The 18,076-nt window shown below is 42.8% G+C and overlaps 1 protein-coding gene across 1 annotated transcript; it reads left to right on the top strand.

Moving 5' to 3' along the window:
* The first annotated feature begins 5,928 nt into the window (after window positions 1-5,928).
* Window positions 5,929-17,675, top strand: arhgap35b (Rho GTPase activating protein 35b). The gene is made up of 7 exons (XM_074611491.1): window positions 5,929-6,722; window positions 8,892-12,807; window positions 13,211-13,352; window positions 14,113-14,190; window positions 14,380-14,511; window positions 14,729-14,834; window positions 14,936-17,675. Exons 2-7 carry the CDS (start codon window positions 9,088-9,090, stop codon window positions 15,345-15,347), a joined length of 4,590 nt encoding a protein of 1,529 aa, XP_074467592.1. The 5' UTR covers window positions 5,929-6,722; window positions 8,892-9,087; the 3' UTR covers window positions 15,348-17,675.
* Window positions 17,676-18,076: the final 401 nt, after the last annotated feature.

Raw genomic sequence — 18,076 nt, forward strand, 5'->3', positions numbered from 1 at the left:
CGCTAAAAAAATCAAAAGAAACTCCTACAATGAGACCATAGTTGATCATTTAGTTGCCGCAGAAAAGATGACTAGAGCAGAATGGTAGGTATTGTTGTGTTCCCCTATCAACGCCAAACAATGCTCTAAGGAAATATTCTGGACCAAGAGTTATGCGGTCGGTAAACTTCAGGATGCACTACTAAACATACAGTGACTGTATCAAAGGCTTCTGAAGTAAACATGAAAATTAATTTATGTTGAACAATTGAAATGCGAAAAGCAATGTTTCTGGAAATATGAGTACAGTATGTTGAATAGGAGTTCATGTTCACAGGAGCAACATGCGTCCTCACTTGTGAGCTCCACTTTCAGGCTAAGCTTCAGGCCCATACAGACCCTGGTTCACCTCAACTGGGTGTCATATGTCATAGGCTTTGCCTTTAGTCTGGACCCTCTCTTGGAAAAAATGTATCAAGGAAGATTTCCTCAGCAGCTACTGCCTACAACAACTCAGCTCCCAGGGTCACATGCAGTGTTGGAAATGAACTTTTGTGTCCACCCGCTGTGGCTAGTGATCTACCAGCCACTCAATAGATTACCATTGTTTTTTTGGCTGGTGAGTAAAGCAAATCTAGCAGCCACTTGAATATCTTACCAGCATTTGGCTTGTGCTAATTTCCAACCCTGGTCACATGGACAAAAAGGCTCCTCCACCACTGTTCGGTGAAGATCACTAGAAGCGGTCTTAATATATTCAGAACACAGCAATTTAGACGTAGTCCCCATGACGTCACCCATTGATTTGTGGACTGCCGTTTTGAAGCCTCGAGTACAGCATTTTGGCCAGTATTTTGGTCAACGAGAAGTGACACGAGAGGGTGGAGCTAAGTACAACCGAACACTGATTAAGACATTTTTAGGCGACCAAAAAACTGAGGACACACTGTGAAAGGGTTTAAGTTCTACGACTAAAACACGGACAAATGGGACTATAATTTACTAAATGAACATCATGCTGTATTGAAGAAGAATTGAAACTAGTGATTGAGACCATAAACTCATGTTTACAATGTTTACTGAGGTAATAAATCAAGTGCAACGTAGTGTTATTTTCTCATAGACTCCTATACAAAAGGACTTCTTTTTGCAACCAGAGGAGTCGCCCCCTGCTGGCTATTAGAAAGAATGCAAGTTTAAGGCACTTCTGCATTGGCTACACTTTTAAGACCTAGGAGTTGCCCACTGGTTATCATAAAATAAATAAATAATAAAACATAATTTTGAAATATACTCACATCCATTCACCTGATAGGTGTTATAGAAACCTTGGTTTCTGTTCAGAAATCCACAATTGGGCTTGTTTGAGTATTTCTTAAATCCTATTTACTCTTTCGGAGTCATCAGAAAAGTCAGAAGTTTTCTGAGGTCAAACCATGCCCAGACGCCTCAGACTGAATATACGGCAGATAGATTGCTGGCAGCATTTTTTGACTTACTTTTGAAGGGCATCCAAGACATAGCATATGTTACCACATGCATGTGGAAAACATGAGGGTACTCTGCTAACACATCTGGTTTGCCTACTCTGCACACATAGCAGCATCTGGCACAACCTCACTGCCAATGAAATCAGAAAGACACTAAAGTCAACCAGAAAGAAACTAAAGTTCCAAGGTATAGCGTGCATCTTCAGCACCTGAGCCTGTGATGTATCCTCCTGCCTTATTTCCAGCTAAGTTAAGTGTTCCTATCTTTGTTTAGCAGTTCCTGTAAGAAGGATTTCCTTCCTAGCTGTTTCCTGATGTTCAGGATCTTCCCTCATGACCATTTGTTTGAACTCAGTTCTGATCTGAACTATACCTTTCTATTTTTTAGTGCCATCTGCTGCATGTGTACATCTAGCTGCTTTAAATGGTTTTCTTCCTCAATTGGTTTAAAATGCAGAGAACCTAATGTGTTATGCATGATAAACTGGAGTCTAACACTTGACAAAAGTGTAACTGCTATCAAAATATGGATGGTAGAATTGAGCTGATTTATTTAAACCAACTTTCTCTCAGGAGTACACCAACTTACTACCAACCTCAACTGTCACTACATCCAGTCCACTTCGTAAAACTCCAAAACACTGAAATAAATATTCTTTTTTTTTTTTTTTTACAGTGCAACCCTGAGACTGACTTCAATTTCAGATAATTACATTAAAAACTCAAAAACTAATTCTGAACATATGACATATAATGGAAAAAATCCAAGGAATCCTAGCATAACCCTCCATTCTCTTCTCATAAACTGACTGCATGTGTGTACAGTGTTTGAGTCTGAGGTGTAGTAATCGCTTTTCCTCATTTTGCATTTAAATTGCTAAGATTTTCCGATTCAATATAACAATGAATCACGGAGGAATGATGACCTATTTGGGCGTGGTGGGAAATGGGTTTCTCTTCCCTTTCTTACAGTTTCTCTCTCTCTCCCTGTCGCTTACACATACACATACACATAGACAACAGATATATAAACAAGATAGTGGGTATCAGATATAATCTTCAGCACATATCTCTAACTCATCTAAATCTCACTATGCTAAATTTTACATCAACAAATTTCTGCCTTTCTTCCTTCCTTCCTATCTCTGTCCTGTTATGTTGCATTATTTATGCTTCAGTGTAGAGCTATTATGAAGTCAACCAAAAGATGAAGAATAAATTGAATGGTTACCTAACCTTGCTCTCCTAACTGTTTGTCATGTCCTTGGTAGAGACGCTTTTTTCGTCACCTATCGTCCATCTGCGCTGAGCTCCCTCAGCACCCATCTGCTGTCCCTTTCACCCCGTCCTCACCTCTCATCCCCCGGATCCCTGTTACACCACAAGGCTACTAAATTGATCAAGGTGTAAAACAAAACCCCATGAATCCACAAGCAGTGAGCTTGAATTTCGAAACAAAAACACAAAAGGAGCAAATGTCTATTGAGGATGTAGTAGTCTTAAGTGTATTTTCTCTTTATAATAATAAACAGTCAACTTGACGATAAGGAAGAGGTTTCAGTTCAATAGTATAACTTCCCTTGCATGATCACTGGGACAATAACAAGCATGAGCTTATCACTAGATCAGCTCCTCTTGATGTTATGAATTATAGGAAGGCTTAGGGCTCTGCCTAGTGGTAGTAATATCAATTACACTCAACTGGCTCCTATGCCTCTACTTTTGTGAAAGGGATGGGATGGATTGCCATTACATTTGCTTCCCAGAAGATTAATCCTAATAAGTTTGATGACTGCTTGACTTTTCATTCGGTGCCACAAACTGATGAAAATTCCCATTGTCTTTTCTTAAAACAAATAACAGAGCTACTACCTACACGCAGGATTTTCCCTGTGATAGTATTTTTACACTGTCACAAATAATTCAACTTTTATTTAAGCAAATATATCTTCTACCACCGCCCAGAACAAAAGCTTTAATAAATGTAACTGAAATGCAGTATAAGCATGACAAAAAAATTGTATGCATCTTGCACAGAATACACACAACATGCATACACACATACAAATATAATGTACATTCATATCTATAATATACCATAAACACATAGAAATATACCTACCTGGTCTTCTTAGCAGAGTGGTGGTGGCCACAAGTTACACTAGACGCTCTCCCACTTGGAACTGCTGGATCCAGACGGATGAAATTACAACACAGCAAACGTATTTACAAGAAAATGCTTTTAGAAAGTAAAAACTGCGACCGCATTAAGCCTTCACTGCAAGGGGGATAGAACATTTCAGCAAATTATAGCCCATAAATCCGCTAGGAGGCGGCAACACTAAAGTTAATCATCAAAGTAATCAGATATGATGCTGATGACTGATTCCAGCCTCTGTTAAAGGTGGAGCAGCTGAATGCTAGTGGACCATATAGTGTACCACTGTACAGGCCAACTTATGACTATATTACACTATATTGCCTCTGTTAAAGGTGGAGCAGCTAAATGCTAGTGGACCATATAATGTATGAGTATATTAGACTATATTGCCTTCACTACATCTGGCTGTCTAGATGATTTGGAGTATAATTTCTATTGAAGTGATGAAACTCAAGGCAGTCTTATTTCCCTCCAACTGTTTGTCTGTACACTTAGTAGTGAGTTTATAAAGACTTTATCAGTTTATGTTTTTCATATGATATTATGTGATTACCACCTTACAAAATGTTCTTGTGATTTATGCATTTTCATTATTAAAAATTAAAGATTGCCATTGCTAACCTAACGTTACAGGACTAAACTAGTGTTACAGTAACCTTATGTAACTTAGTTAACGTTAAGGAAACTAGATAGATCTAATATTTGTTGTCTACAGTTAATGCTCACTATAGAGTTGTTCTAAGGCCTAGCGTACCAGTTAGTCTCTTTGGTCTAAAACTAGTGTTACCCATGATTGAATGAATGAACGACACTTTTCATTAACCTAGCTAAATTGGCCAATGAAGCTACCCTAACTGTTGAACGTTAGGTTACTGGTATGCTAACTAACGTTTCTGTAATGCTGCTTAACCCATGTAAGCTAACTCAGTTAGCTAATGCTAGCTGCTAATTATCAGAGCAAAGTTTAAATGTCATCTTTTAACAATTAAATGAAGTTAGTCTTTTGTATTTAGTTACCGTAGAGTAACATTAGCTAGTATTAAGATAAACCCACCTACTAGCTTGTAGTGTTAATTAACGTTACTGCAAAATAGCCTGTAAAATTCACATTACCTACGTATTCCTTATATAACTTGGATATTAAGGTTGGTTTAATTCCATGAAAACAAAGTTTGTGTAAACGTTAGCCCTGAAACTTTGCTTTAACGTTACTTATTTTCTATGTGTGAACGTTTCAGTAATAAATGGGTGCTCTCTGCCCAGTATGGAGCATAAAGTGTGTTTTTAAATATGCACTGAATGCTGAGAAATGGATTACTTTGGAGTAACGGGCCCCGCATAGTATAGGCAGTATAGTAGTGTGCTAGCAGTATAGTAGTGAGCTACTGTAGCAGTATAGTAGTGAGCTAGCAGTATAGTAGTGAGCTATAGCAGTAGTGAGCTAGCAGTATAGTAGTGAGCTACTGTAGCAGTATAGTAGTGAGCTAGCAGTATAGTAGTGAGGTAGCAGTATAGTAGTGAGCTACTGTAGCAGTATAGTAGTGAGCTACTGTAGCAGTATAGTAGTGAGCTAGCAGTATAGTAGTGAGCTACTGTAGCAGTATAGTAGTGAGCTAGCAGTATAGTAGTGAGCTATAGCAGTATAGTAGTGAGCTAGCAGTATAGTAGTGAGCTAGCAGTATAGCAGTGAGCTACTGTAGCAGTATAGTAGTGAACTATAGCAGTATAGTAGTGAGCTATAGCAGTATAATAGTGAGCTAGCAGTATAGCAATGAGCTACAGCAGTATAGTAGTGAGCTATAGCAGTATAGTAGTGAGCTAGCAGTATAGTAGTGAGCTATAGCAGTATAGTAGTGAGCTAGCATTAGAGTAGAGAGCTAGCAGTATAGTAGTGAGCTAGCAGTATAGTGGTGGTACTATACTGCTACAGTAGCTCACTACTGTAGCAGTATAGTAGTGAGCTAGCAGCATAGTAGTGAGCTAGCAGTATAGTAGCGAGCTAGCAGTATAGTAGCGAGCTAGCAGCATAGTAGTGAGCTAGCAGTATAGTAGTGAGCTATAGCAGTATAGTAGTGAGCTACTGTAGCAGTATAGTAGTGAGCTTGCAGTATGGTAGTGAGCTACTGTAGCAGTATAGTAGTGAGCTACTGTAGCAGTATAGTAGTGAGCTACTGTAGCAGTATAGTAGTGAGCTTGCAGTATGGTAGTGAGCTACTGTAGCAGTATAGTAGTGAGTTATAACAGTATAGTATTGAGCTACTGTAGCAGTATAGTAGTGAGCTACCGTAGCAGTATAGTAGTGAGCTACTGTAGCAGTATAATAGTGAGCTATAGCAGTATAGTAGTGAGCTATAGCAGCAGAGTAGTGAGCTAGCAGTATAGTAGTGAGCTATAGCAGCAGAGGAGCGAGCTGCTGCAGTTGAGTGAGGGCGCCGCTGGGTGAGTCCCTCTCTCCGCTGCCTGTGTCTCCACAGCTCCCTTTTCCCAAAGAAAAGAAGACGAGAACTAGGTCCGGGGAGGAGGGCCGCCGCCATTATCGGGAAGCTGGGCAGAATAGCACTTTCACACACGCAATCTGCTCACAAATAGATCAGGACATGAACAATTTGTGTTGCAGTAGAAACCTATTTCAGACGATAAACCACGGCAATTGCAACAAACTCGCCGTTGTCTCGTGTGCGCGACCGGCCCAGCATTATGTGGGCACAACAATGGACAGAATAATTATTGAAAAAGCAACGTGGTGAACCGAGAAGACGGCGAAGCAGATTTTTAAACGCCTGAATTTTGTCGTGAGGAAAAACCCTTGCAAGAACAAAATTGGATTGTTCTATTATTTGGGATATTTATTTCTTCCGTGTTTAATTGCAGCGAAAACAGTGGTGCTAAACACGAGAATCCAGGCATGGGTAATGGATATTTAAATTAAATCCCCCCCCCCATCGCACAAGTTGTAGTAGTATCAGTATTATCTGTGAATTGAGACGAGCCGTGGTGTATTCTGCGGCTTTCTGCTCATGCACATCAGGCGGCGAGGGCTGCGGCAAGAGCTGGCCTGACAGATGCGAGAGGAGAAAGGGAGAAATGCGCTGGTATGTACCCTGCATGCTCTATCCTCTTCTTTAGGGGCTATTTCCTAGTGAAGCTGTCGACTGCTACACCCTACACAGCTGGCTAAATAGATTGTCTTTAAACATTGCCGGTGTGGAGAAGGTAGGTTATCCCACATTTCAGCTCTGCAGTTTCATTATGTAGACAGCAGCAGCAGGCCTGGCGTGGTCAGCCCCTCTCTGTGCACCCTGAAGCTCATGTTAACTGGTAATCCTTTGCAAAACATAGGCTATAACGTTACTAAATCTTATCCAAGTAAGTAGGTTATGCAAGTGAAATAGCTCGAAGGTGCGCTTTAGTAAACTGTGTTTTGGTGCTGATAGACTGACCAGCTTGGTTGTTTTTCTTCGCTATTAACTTGTCTGTTCATTTGGGTATCAGGCCTAGCTCAGCTGAGCCTTGTGGACTGCCCATGGTTGCTTTATTTGACCCTGTTTCAGCTGTGTGTTTCTAATGAGTGATCACTTCATGTGACAGGTTATTAAATTCACTATAAGCCTATAAATCCACTTATCATGATGTTTGACTCCAATCAAAGTGAAATTCTGCAGTTGGTCGTTTATGTCCTTCTGTAGAAATTATGATTATAATATCAGAATTGCATCAGTGGTATTATAATGGAGGCATTAATCAATGCTATACTAATGGAGGTAGGCCTATTAAGTGTCTCAACGGGTTGAGCAAGTTCAACGTCCTTTGGCAGACATGTGTCTGGCCCTCTGTTAATAAGTTCTTTATTCATTCACCGTTGTGTCTGTGGAGATGGGGCTCATAGCTGCTGTTTCATTTAGGTTGAAAGACTGAGGTGCCTGTCTACAACATAAGTCATTTTCATGTTTGTCATCCCACTCACTGATCAGCTGACATTGTCATTTAAAGAGCACCACTCCCAACATGTTTTTCTCTTAGAGGATTAATGTTTGATCCTGGTATGATATTGAATGTACTTTGAGATGAGTGGACCAGGGCTGAAATGAGTTGATTAATCAATTAGTCGATCAATGTAAGATTAATCTGCAACAATTTTGATGATTGGAGCAACAAATAATTCAAAACTTAAACAGGAATTAAAAATTCTGTATATAATGTATATAGCATATAAACATAGAATTGAATTGAATAGATCGTACCCATTGTCACAGTTATCCGACCCAGCTATTTGAGTTAATTTCGGCCCGATATCCAATCCGGTATCTGTACATCCCTGTTTCTTAGTTTTCTATAATAGTAAATATAATACTTCAGGACTTTTGGTCAGACAGAACAGGAGATGTCACCTTGGGCTCAGTGAAAATGTGATTGGGCATTATTAGTTTCTTTTGGGGGGCACATTTTTAAAAACTAAATTATTTGAGAAAATATTCAGCAGACTAGTTCAGTATGACAAGTTATGGTCAAACACAATTTTAAAGGAGGACGTGCACTGATTTTTGTTGTTGTTGCAAATTTCATTAAATTGTCAGGTAGATGTATTGTCCATTCTTGGGCTGCAACTAGCCCATAAAGTCTGTGGCCCCTGTCAGGAGATATTGTGACTGGTCCTGCTGTTACACCATCTTCATTATGCTTTTGCTGGTGGTTAGATATGATGCCAAAAACTACAGCAGTGTTTAATAACACTTGGTGTGTGCAGTGATTAAATGAATGCAGTGATTTCACACATACAAATAATTTGGTTTGTGATCATGGACAGTAATTGGAGCTCAGTAAACAGTTGAACCCAGAATCAAAGAACCAACATTTGTTGCTATTAAGCATTATACCCGACCTTCATCATTGAGATGGCAAATTCCTTCTATATCATTTGAAGAAAAGGGCGAAGACTGGAATAAAATGTGCCTCTTGTCATTCTCATATTCGGTTATTATTAGAGCTCACTCAATTATTAAGAAGGATAGAAAAAAGGCCTTATGCAAGTTGACAGACATTTGCAACAGCAATGTGGAACATTTTGTCAGCTAAAATACTGTCAATAATACCCATTATCACATGAAGTAGCACGTTTTAACAATATGTTTTTAGTTTATCACAGTCGCAAAATATGTAATAGGGTTCAGGGACTGACTTTTTCCCCCTCTTTTTAATGTAAAATGTATTTTTGTTTATTGCCCAGTTTGTCTGATTTCTTTCTTTTTTTTTTTTTTTGACAGGGTCTGATTCATATAAGGAGTGAATAAAAGAACCCTCTGCTCATATCACTGCACTGCTATTTATTAAAATTGAAGCCCGGCAGAAGAAGGAAAGTGAAATCTGATCTCCTCTGTGGATCAGCAACTTTATGGACAAACATTCAAGTGAACTCCTTTATACAGTGCCTGTTTGTGGCAGGATGAGCGTCGGCATACTATGATGGCGAAAAAGCAAGATGCCCGGTCACCCATTTACAACCTCATGGTGGTGGGTTTGTCAGGAACGGAAAAAGAGAAGGGCCAATGCGGGGTCGGCAAGTCCTGCCTGTGTAATCGGTATGTGCGGCCCAGTGCTGATGACTTCTACCTGGACCACACGTCAGTGTTGAGCACCAGTGACTTTGGGGGTCGAGTGGTTAATAATGACCACTTTTTGTTTTGGGGGGAGGTGTCCCGGGTTCTGGAGGAGGGGCCTGAGTGCAGGATGCATGTTGTGGAGCAAACTGAATTCATCGATGACCAGACGTTTCAGCCACACCGTAGCACGGCTATGCAGCCCTACATCAAACGGGCAGCCGCAACCAAGCTGGCCTCGGCAGAGAAGCTCATGTACTTCTGTACAGATCAGCTGGGCCTGGAGCAAGACTTTGAGCAAAAACAAATGCCAGAAGGTAAGCTGCAGGTCGACGGCTTCCTGCTTTGTGTCGATGTCAGCCGGGGCATGAACCGCAACTTTGATGACCAACTGAAATTCATCACAAACCTGTATGGTCAGCTCAGCAAGACTAAGAAGCCCATTGTGCTGGTCCTCACCAAATGTGATGAAGGAGTTGAACGCTACATCAAAGATGCGCATACCTTCGGCATCACAAAAAAGAGTCTACCAGTAGTTGAGACATCTGCACGCTCAAATATAAACGTGGACCTCGCCTTCCTCACTTTGGTTCAACTTATTGATAAGGGCAGGGGCAAGCCCAAGATCATTCCCTACTTTGAAGCCCTAAAGCTCCAGAGTCAGCAGATAGCATCTGCCAAGGATCGCTATGAGTGGCTTATCAACCGCATTGTAAAGAATCATAATGAAACCTGGATAAACACCAGTCGACGCATGAACACCTCCCCAGAGTACAAGGAATATGTCTTCTTGGAGGGAACGGCTAAATGCAAGAAGCTTTTTCAACAGCATGTCTACCGTCTGAAGCAGGAGCATATTGAGAGGCGTCGCAAAATCTACTTAAGCACTCTTCCTTTAGCACTTAGTTCTTTGGTGCCTGACCTGGATGAGATAGATCAGCTGAGCTGGTCTGGGGTACAGAAAGTCCTAGAGTCCAAGCAGCACTTTGCCCACTGGTTTGTTGTTCTCGAGGACTCGCCATGGGAGGATACCTCTCACATTGATAACATGGAAGATGAGCGAATCCCTTCAGACCTGCTGGAGACCGGAGAAGCAGAGGACATATTTAATGCCCACCTGGAACATCTGCGTAACGAGTGCAGACGGGCAGAGATGAGGCTGGAGTTTAAACACAAGTTAGCGTCCTCTCCCTTTGTCACACCTGGTAGACCTTGGGAGGAAGCCCGCAGCTTTATCATGAACGAAGAGTTCTACCAGTGGCTCGAAGAGTCCGAGTACTTGGACCTGTACAACCGCCACCAGAAGGAGATCATCGACCGCGCTAAAGAAGACTTTCAAGAGCTCTTACTGGAGTACTCTGAGCTTTTTTACGAGCTTGAGGTGGATGCCAAGCCAAGCAAGGAGAAGATGGGGGCAATTCAGGAGCTTCTGGGGGAGGAACAGAGGTTCAAGGCACTACAAAAGCTTCCAGCCGAAAGAGACGCTCTGGTATTGAAGCATATCCACTTTGTCTATCACCCTACCAAGGAGACCTGCCCTAGCAGTCCTCACTGCGGAGACTCTAAGATTGAACAAATCTTAGTTTCACGTTTCCCCACATGTTACCCCTTTTTGGATGTGAAAGCTCATTTTGGGGACACCAAGGCTGACAGAATTAACCTGGTCATACTAGGGAAGGATGGACTGGCCCGAGAATTTGCCAATGAGATTAGGGCTCTCTGCACAAACGATGACTGGTATGTGCTGGACGGGAAGATGTATGAACTGACGCTGCGGCCCATCGAGGGAAATGTACGTCTTCCGGTAAATTCCTTCAACACCCCCACCTTCATCCCTCACGGATGTCTGTGTCTGTATAACTCAAAAGAGTCCCTCTCCTATGTGATTGAAAGCCTTGAGCGACTTAGGGAATCAACTCTAGGTCGAAGGGATAGCCAGCTAGCACAGCTGCCAACGTCATTGCTTTTAGTCACTAAAAGAGGCGTAGGATCATATGTGGATATAGGTGGAGAGACTGCCTTAAACCTAATAACACAGGGACAGCAGGTTGCCAGGAGGCTGCAGTGTAGCTTCTTAGATCCTGCCTCCCCTGGTGTGGGGTATGGCCATAATGTCAATGAGACGCAAATCAACCAGGTGTTGAGGGGCCTCCTGGATATTAGGAGGAGCACATCCTTTAGTAGCAGCTCCCCACCCCTCCTCCCTGAGCCTCCGGGTCTCCGAGACTCTCCTCATCAGCCGGTGCAAGAGGCCGACCTTCGCATTGTCATGTGCTTAATGTGTGGAGACTCCTACGACATTGAGCAGCTCCTGTCCCCTTTCCTAATGCATCAGCACTGCAGGCCCATGTCTAATAGTGGCACCTCTGTTTTGCTTGAGCAGACAGTCGGTGGACACAAGCTGGCCATAGAGCTCTCGCTGCTCTCATACCACGCCTCCTTCACTTTGCGGAAGAGCAGGTTAGTGCACGGCTACATTGCCGTGTACTCGGTTTCCCGGAAAGCCTCCCTGGAGACCCTGTGTGCATTCCTGTGCGAGGTTCAGGACATCATCCCGGTTCAGCTGTTGGCAGTGGGAGATAGCCAGGCAGAGCTCACCGACAGCGACTACGCCTGTGAACAGCTGATCCAGGGGGAGGAGCTGGCCCACGAGATCGAGGGTCGTTTTAATAGCCTGGTCTGTGGATCCGGGGGGGTGGTGGGAGGCCTGCACAGGATAGAAATGTTCCATTCTTTTCTGATGGAGGTGGTGGAGAAACGCAACATCGTGGAGGCCACGCACATGTACGATAATGTCGCCGAAGCGTGCACCAATGAGAATGTGTACTCCCCGCGCTGCAGTTCTCCCAGTCCTGTCACTATGTACTTGGATTCAGAGGATGACGTGGAGCCGTCGCCGCCGTACTATGACGGCACACTCACTTCTCACAGTGGGGGCTTTAACCTGCCTGACTTAGATTCCAGTGACATCTCTGTCATCTCCGATATCAGAGACTTTGAGAACAAACTCAACAACAAAGTGCCCCCCCAAGTGAGAGTTAAACCAGGTGTAACTTTTGATTTCCGGAAGGTGAGCCGCAACCCATATATCGACACAATGGGTCATCGTCGCTCCCTGCCCTCCGCTGTTACCTGGGTCCCTGGAGGGGACGTGGGCTACGATCCCTCAGACTACGCCGAACCCATCGACGCCGTCTCAAAACCCCGCCCTAGCAACGAAGAAATCATCTATTCGGTGCCGCACGACAGCACGCAAGGCAAAATCATCACCATCCGCAACTCCAACAGGATGCACTCCAACGGGAACGGCTCAGACAGCGAAGCGGACAGCAGCTCCCTAGAGCGAAGGAGGAAATTCTCGGCGGTGGGGGTGAAGCCTCGTCTTTACCGCGACCGCTCCAAGCGGCTCGGCAAGTTCAGCAGCTTCCGCACAAGCTTCATAGGCAGCGATGACGAGATTGGAGCTCTTCCGAAGTCCAAGGAGGACGACTTTGGGACCCTGAAAGGAGAAAGTCTCGTTAATGAGGAGAGCGAGGACCCGAAAAAGAGGAACATTCTGAAGAGCCTGCGACGAACAGCCAAGGTGTGTATTACAAAACTTTTTTCTGTTTTATTCCAGAAAAAAGTAGATCATTTTTATTTACTTGTCCAGAATTCAGAAATTGTTGTCAATTGATGCAGTACTTTTTTTTTTTTACATATTGCCCTTGAAATACTACATTAATTTCCATAGGTATAATAACACTATTAAAGATGGTGTAAAATATGTGGAGGTCACTGTTGAGTGAGCATGTTTTAACTGTGATAATGATCGGGGAAGATCTATATATTAAGCTTGACTGAATGTGAAGAACTCCTCAGATTTGCTGCTGATGGAGAAAAACACATTTTCTTTTTAAGAATTCAACTAGTGCCACATAGTATCAACATAATTAGGCTATCTCTGTTCGAGACACTCAGAGTTTTCTGTCTTTCTTTCTTCACAGAAAACAAGACCAAAGCCCCGTCCAGCTATCCCCAAGCCCCCGGAGAGCATTTACTTCGGGGTCCCCCTAGTGAATACGGTCTCCCCAGACAGACCAATCCCACTCTTCATCGACAAGTGTGTCCGCTTCATTGAGACCACAGGTATGTTGTTTTCTCTTTTACCCTTGTGCTGCTGTGCATGTGATGCACGCAAAAAGTGATTCAAAGTTTTATTCTGAGAAATACTGACGATGGTCATTTATCAGTTTTTAGTCTTCACTACAGGTAAATACATGAAATGTATTAGGGCTGCACAATTTTGAAAAAATATCTAATTTCGATTATACTGATAATGCAATTACAATATAATTTGCAATATTAGAGGGTATGGTCATTTTGACATAATTATTCTCATTGAAAAACATAAAAATAATTATGGTGTGATTATTGCGGGGATCTGTACCAAACAAAGATGTTTTCATAAGTCTGTAGAATAGGATGTGTAGGCCCGGATGTCTCTGTAGCACCACAATATTTCATTTTAAATGGTATTTTGACACACATTTCACCTTTTAACAAATATTGCGATTTCCTCCTCATCCTGCGATTTGAAAATTGCAATAGGCCATATTGCGATTTTGATCAAATTGATTAATTGTGCAGCCTTAAAATTAATGTTATTAATTAGTCACCTAAAATGCTTATTGTTAGACCTCCTAACCTCTGCACCTGTTCATGACCACATTGTGATGTGAAAGTAATACTAGGGTTGATTCAGTTAAGTACTCTCCTACAAACCGCCAGCATCTGTATTGCTGTGTCTGTTTGCAATGGGGCTAATGAAGTGTTTGTGCTTTGCTCGTTTCCCACTGTGCCCCCCACGTCTTCCCCTTTTTCTCTGCTGCGCTCTTCTTTCCCTCAGGCCTGAATACGGAGGGGTTGTACCGCGTAAGCGGCAACAAGTCAGAGATGGAGAGCATGCAGAGGCAGTTTGAACAGGGTGAGCTGATCATCAGACTTGTTTGAACCAGCTGTTTGACATGTAATTATGTGGCTGCCTAATCAAAACATAAACAGAGAGTTGCCAAAGGAAAGTGACATGGGAGTGATTGTTCGGTCCTGATGACAGCTACTTCTAATGTGCTTATTTTCTCTGATCCCCTTTAACTCTCTCATTCTCTTTGTGTAGACCATGGATTAGACCTGGTGGAGAAAGACTTCGCCATAAACACTGTGGCTGGAGGCCTCAAAAGCTTCTTCTCTGAGCTGCCTGAGCCCCTGGTGCCTTGTGCTCTGCAGGTGGACCTACTGGATGCTTTCAGTAAGCAAACACTGCTGGGCTGGGAGGGTCTTCACAAGAACATAAAAAAAGATTATTTCTTTAAGAGGGAGGAGGGGAGGGGAGGTTTTAGCAGACCTGTTTTGCTCTGTTTGAGTGTAATTTTCATGGTAGCGTGGAGAGGCCTTTTAGTTTGAAATTACTGCGTGCGATGATGATGTCTAAGTTTTAATGTTGACTTCTCTCTGTGTGTGCGCAGAAATCAATGACCGAGAACAGAGGCTATACACCATGAAGGATGTCCTGAGGAGGTTCCCCAGGGAGAATTATGATGTCTTCAAATATGTAGTGAGCCACTTACACAAGTAAGTCCACTGTTTAAATCATTTGATGGATGTGGTAGACACCCATCTGTTTTGCACTGTATGGTGAATCATTTGTTTCCTGTGTGTGTGTTTTCTCCCAGGGTGAGTCAGCTACACAGGTTGAACTTGATGACCAGTGAAAACTTGTCCATCTGCTTCTGGCCCACCCTCATGCGACCAGACTTCACCACCATGGATGCCCTGACCGCCACGCGCACCTACCAGACAATCATCGAGAGCTTCATCCACCAGTGTGCATTCTTCTTTTACAACCAGCCCCTCCTCGACTCCCCCACGGGCCTCGCTGGCCTCCCCGCCTCGCCCACCACCACCCTCGGCGGCGGCTCTGCCTACTCCTGTTACCGCTCCTCTCCTCCCCACACCACTGCGCACTTCAGCCCCCTGCAGCAGTCCCCGCCCACCACCCCCCAGTCCCCCCTGCAGTCCCTGCTCCCTCCCCTCCACCAGCACCCCCACTCCCACCACTCCCCCGCCGAACAAGAGACACTGTGAGAGACGGCAGTGAAACCACGTGTGCCCATGATGATGCTGGACCTTATCACCAACACACTAAAAAAAAAAAAAAAAAAAAAAAAACGTGCACTTGCACACTACATCTTTGATCATGGACAACCTAGGTTATGAAGTGTATGAGAAACTTCCCTAACCTGCCATTTGTATCCATACTCGTGTGCGTCAGGGCAGGCTACCATTATCAGTGACTCGTCCTCTGCCCTCTGAGCCCCCTGATCGCCTGGAATTTAACAACAGGTCAGAAGAAGAGGACAGAGGTCGCCGTCACAGCAAAGCCTCTCTTCTGTCACCACTTATCCTACACTACCAAGAAATAGAAACCTCTAAGCCAAGCTGGAAGAATTGATTTGTGGCCACCCTGTTTTTATCTGTGTAACTGTTTTAGTTTTTTTTCTCATGAAAGTACTGCCACTGGATTTTTAGACTGTTCCTCTGTAGGTCCTTTGGGCAGCAGTTTGCTCCATATAACAGAGGTTCCTCTGTCTGCCTTTGGGGTTTCTCTCATCGGCTCTACTTGAGCGGTCAGCATGGGGAGGGGAGGGAAGGGAAGGGAAGGGAAGGGAAGGGAGGGGAGGGGGGGGTTACACATCCAGGGATGCACTTTAATGATCACTGTTGTTTTTCCCTCAAAAGGGTTATATTTTTGTTGTTGACATACTGTTGTTTTCTTGTGTGTTTTTAATTTCACAGCTCAAACAGCCATACCCATTGCCTCTACAGAGCTCTGGCAGATCAAACTTTGTTTACATCAAACTTGTTTTTTGTATCCACAAACTTATCTGAAGCACTTTTTGATAGTGTAGTGTTAAAATTTGAAGAAATGCCACATTGATTAATTGTCCATATTGTTTGTTTAGTAGTGGCTGAATGTGGCATCAGTGCAGGCTTGCGAAACAAGATCCTTTTGTAAAAAACTTCTTTAAGTCGATCCAGACGTCCCGTTTTTAGGTTGATGGGAAATCTGAATCTACTCGTATTCCTCGTTCATCCAGCCATGTGAAAATATGTTTTCTTTTTAGAGTTTGTCCTCTTTCTAGCCGCCGGTTGATCAGAGTGGATGTTTAGGGAAGTTTGGTTTAATTAGACCAATATAATATCAGAGAAGACGTTACCGGCCGTCAGTCAATTAAGTGAAGGAGCCTTTTTTTTTTGCCATTTTTGAATGTGTAACCTAATCATACCATAACACAACTCTCCATCGCCACCTGGAAACCAAACGCTTGAAACACAATAGGTTGTTGGATGTGTTGCTGTGGCTGTCTATCAAACCGAGCTCTTTATATTCATCTAATATTAAGGACCTTTAACTCAGAAGGTTTAGTATTTTCAACGCACTGTTACTGCTAGTCCTGCTATACAATACGATGACCAGTAGAAGTTAAATATTTGTGGGATGGGGACACATTCAGGAAGCACCACCGGCCGTTTACCTGCTCTAGTGAATTAGTTTTGTGCTGGTTTCATGGAAAACAATCAGCTGATTTTCAGTGGCAACACTGTTAATGAAGACCTGATCATTTTAACCATTAAACTTCAGAGAGGAAGCACTGTCTTTTCAATGGGGACAAGTAAAAGTGGACAACCAGACATTGAAGGTTCTGGACGATTGTGGCTCTGTTATGGTTCAACGATGACCAGACTAGTTCGATCGTTGGTTGTCGTAGTATTTGGGATCATCACCTACTGGTACTTTTGGAATTGCAATGCTGTTGGAAGTCGTTTTATGTGTTCGTCGGACTAAACTGAGGGCTCATCTCAAATCGCTCAGAGCTGTAAGCTGTAACGTTAAGACGGGCACGGAACCAACCAAGCAACTGTCCCACTATAACACGATTCCCGGGAGTATATAATCTTACCGCGTCACTTGACTTCTGACACGACCTCGGCGAATCTGCCGTTCAATGAGCGAAAAGCGAGTGCATACTACTCTATAATGGTTGTTTATTTGTATGTTGGGGAACACCACCCGTTAGTCAATGGTAGAAAACATTTCTAGTGTGTATTTCAATGATTGAAAGTCCATTTTTACAATTTTTGTGAATGGTTCAAGGCCACTTAAGTTTAGTGCATGATTTAAAAAAAGAAACAAACCAAGGGAGAAGGATGAAAGCCTCTCCCCTGTTTTAAAACATGAAATTAGTATGAGAACAAAAACAAATACTAAAGTGAAATAGCTGAAACGTGAAAGTTTATGTACTGTGCACCAAGAGCAAACCATGGAATTTGTCTGACTGAGAATAGTGTTTGAAGATGAAGGCCTTATGTGAACTGTATAATAGTTAATAAATTAAATCTTGTAAAATTGTCCTCCGCATTCTTGTGGTGCATGTGTTTGTGTCTTTCACTGAGCCTTTTACAAATTGAGAGCCTAAAGGTTGAAATGAAATTGGAACTTAAAATGCATTTTCTGATTCTAATTTATGAAGCTACACGATAGCAGTTAGGTTAATATTGTCACAACAATGGAGCCCAGCAAATCAAGAATATCAAATCACCTTGCTGTCATCTGACAAAATATTCAACAGGCTTTTATCCACATTTTTCAGTAATAGTGGAGTGTGGTTTAAACTATTTTCCTGATTGACAATAAGGCATGAATGTATGGCTGCTGCTCTTCAAAGATAATCAGAGGGCCACACTAAATGAAAGCACCCTTTTTGACTCCGCTATCCTTCTAATAAAGAAGCTTAATTCCATACAACACACAT

This window comes from Sebastes fasciatus, chromosome 16 (assembly GCF_043250625.1).
Source record: "Sebastes fasciatus isolate fSebFas1 chromosome 16, fSebFas1.pri, whole genome shotgun sequence".
Lineage (NCBI taxonomy): Eukaryota > Metazoa > Chordata > Actinopteri > Perciformes > Sebastidae > Sebastes > Sebastes fasciatus.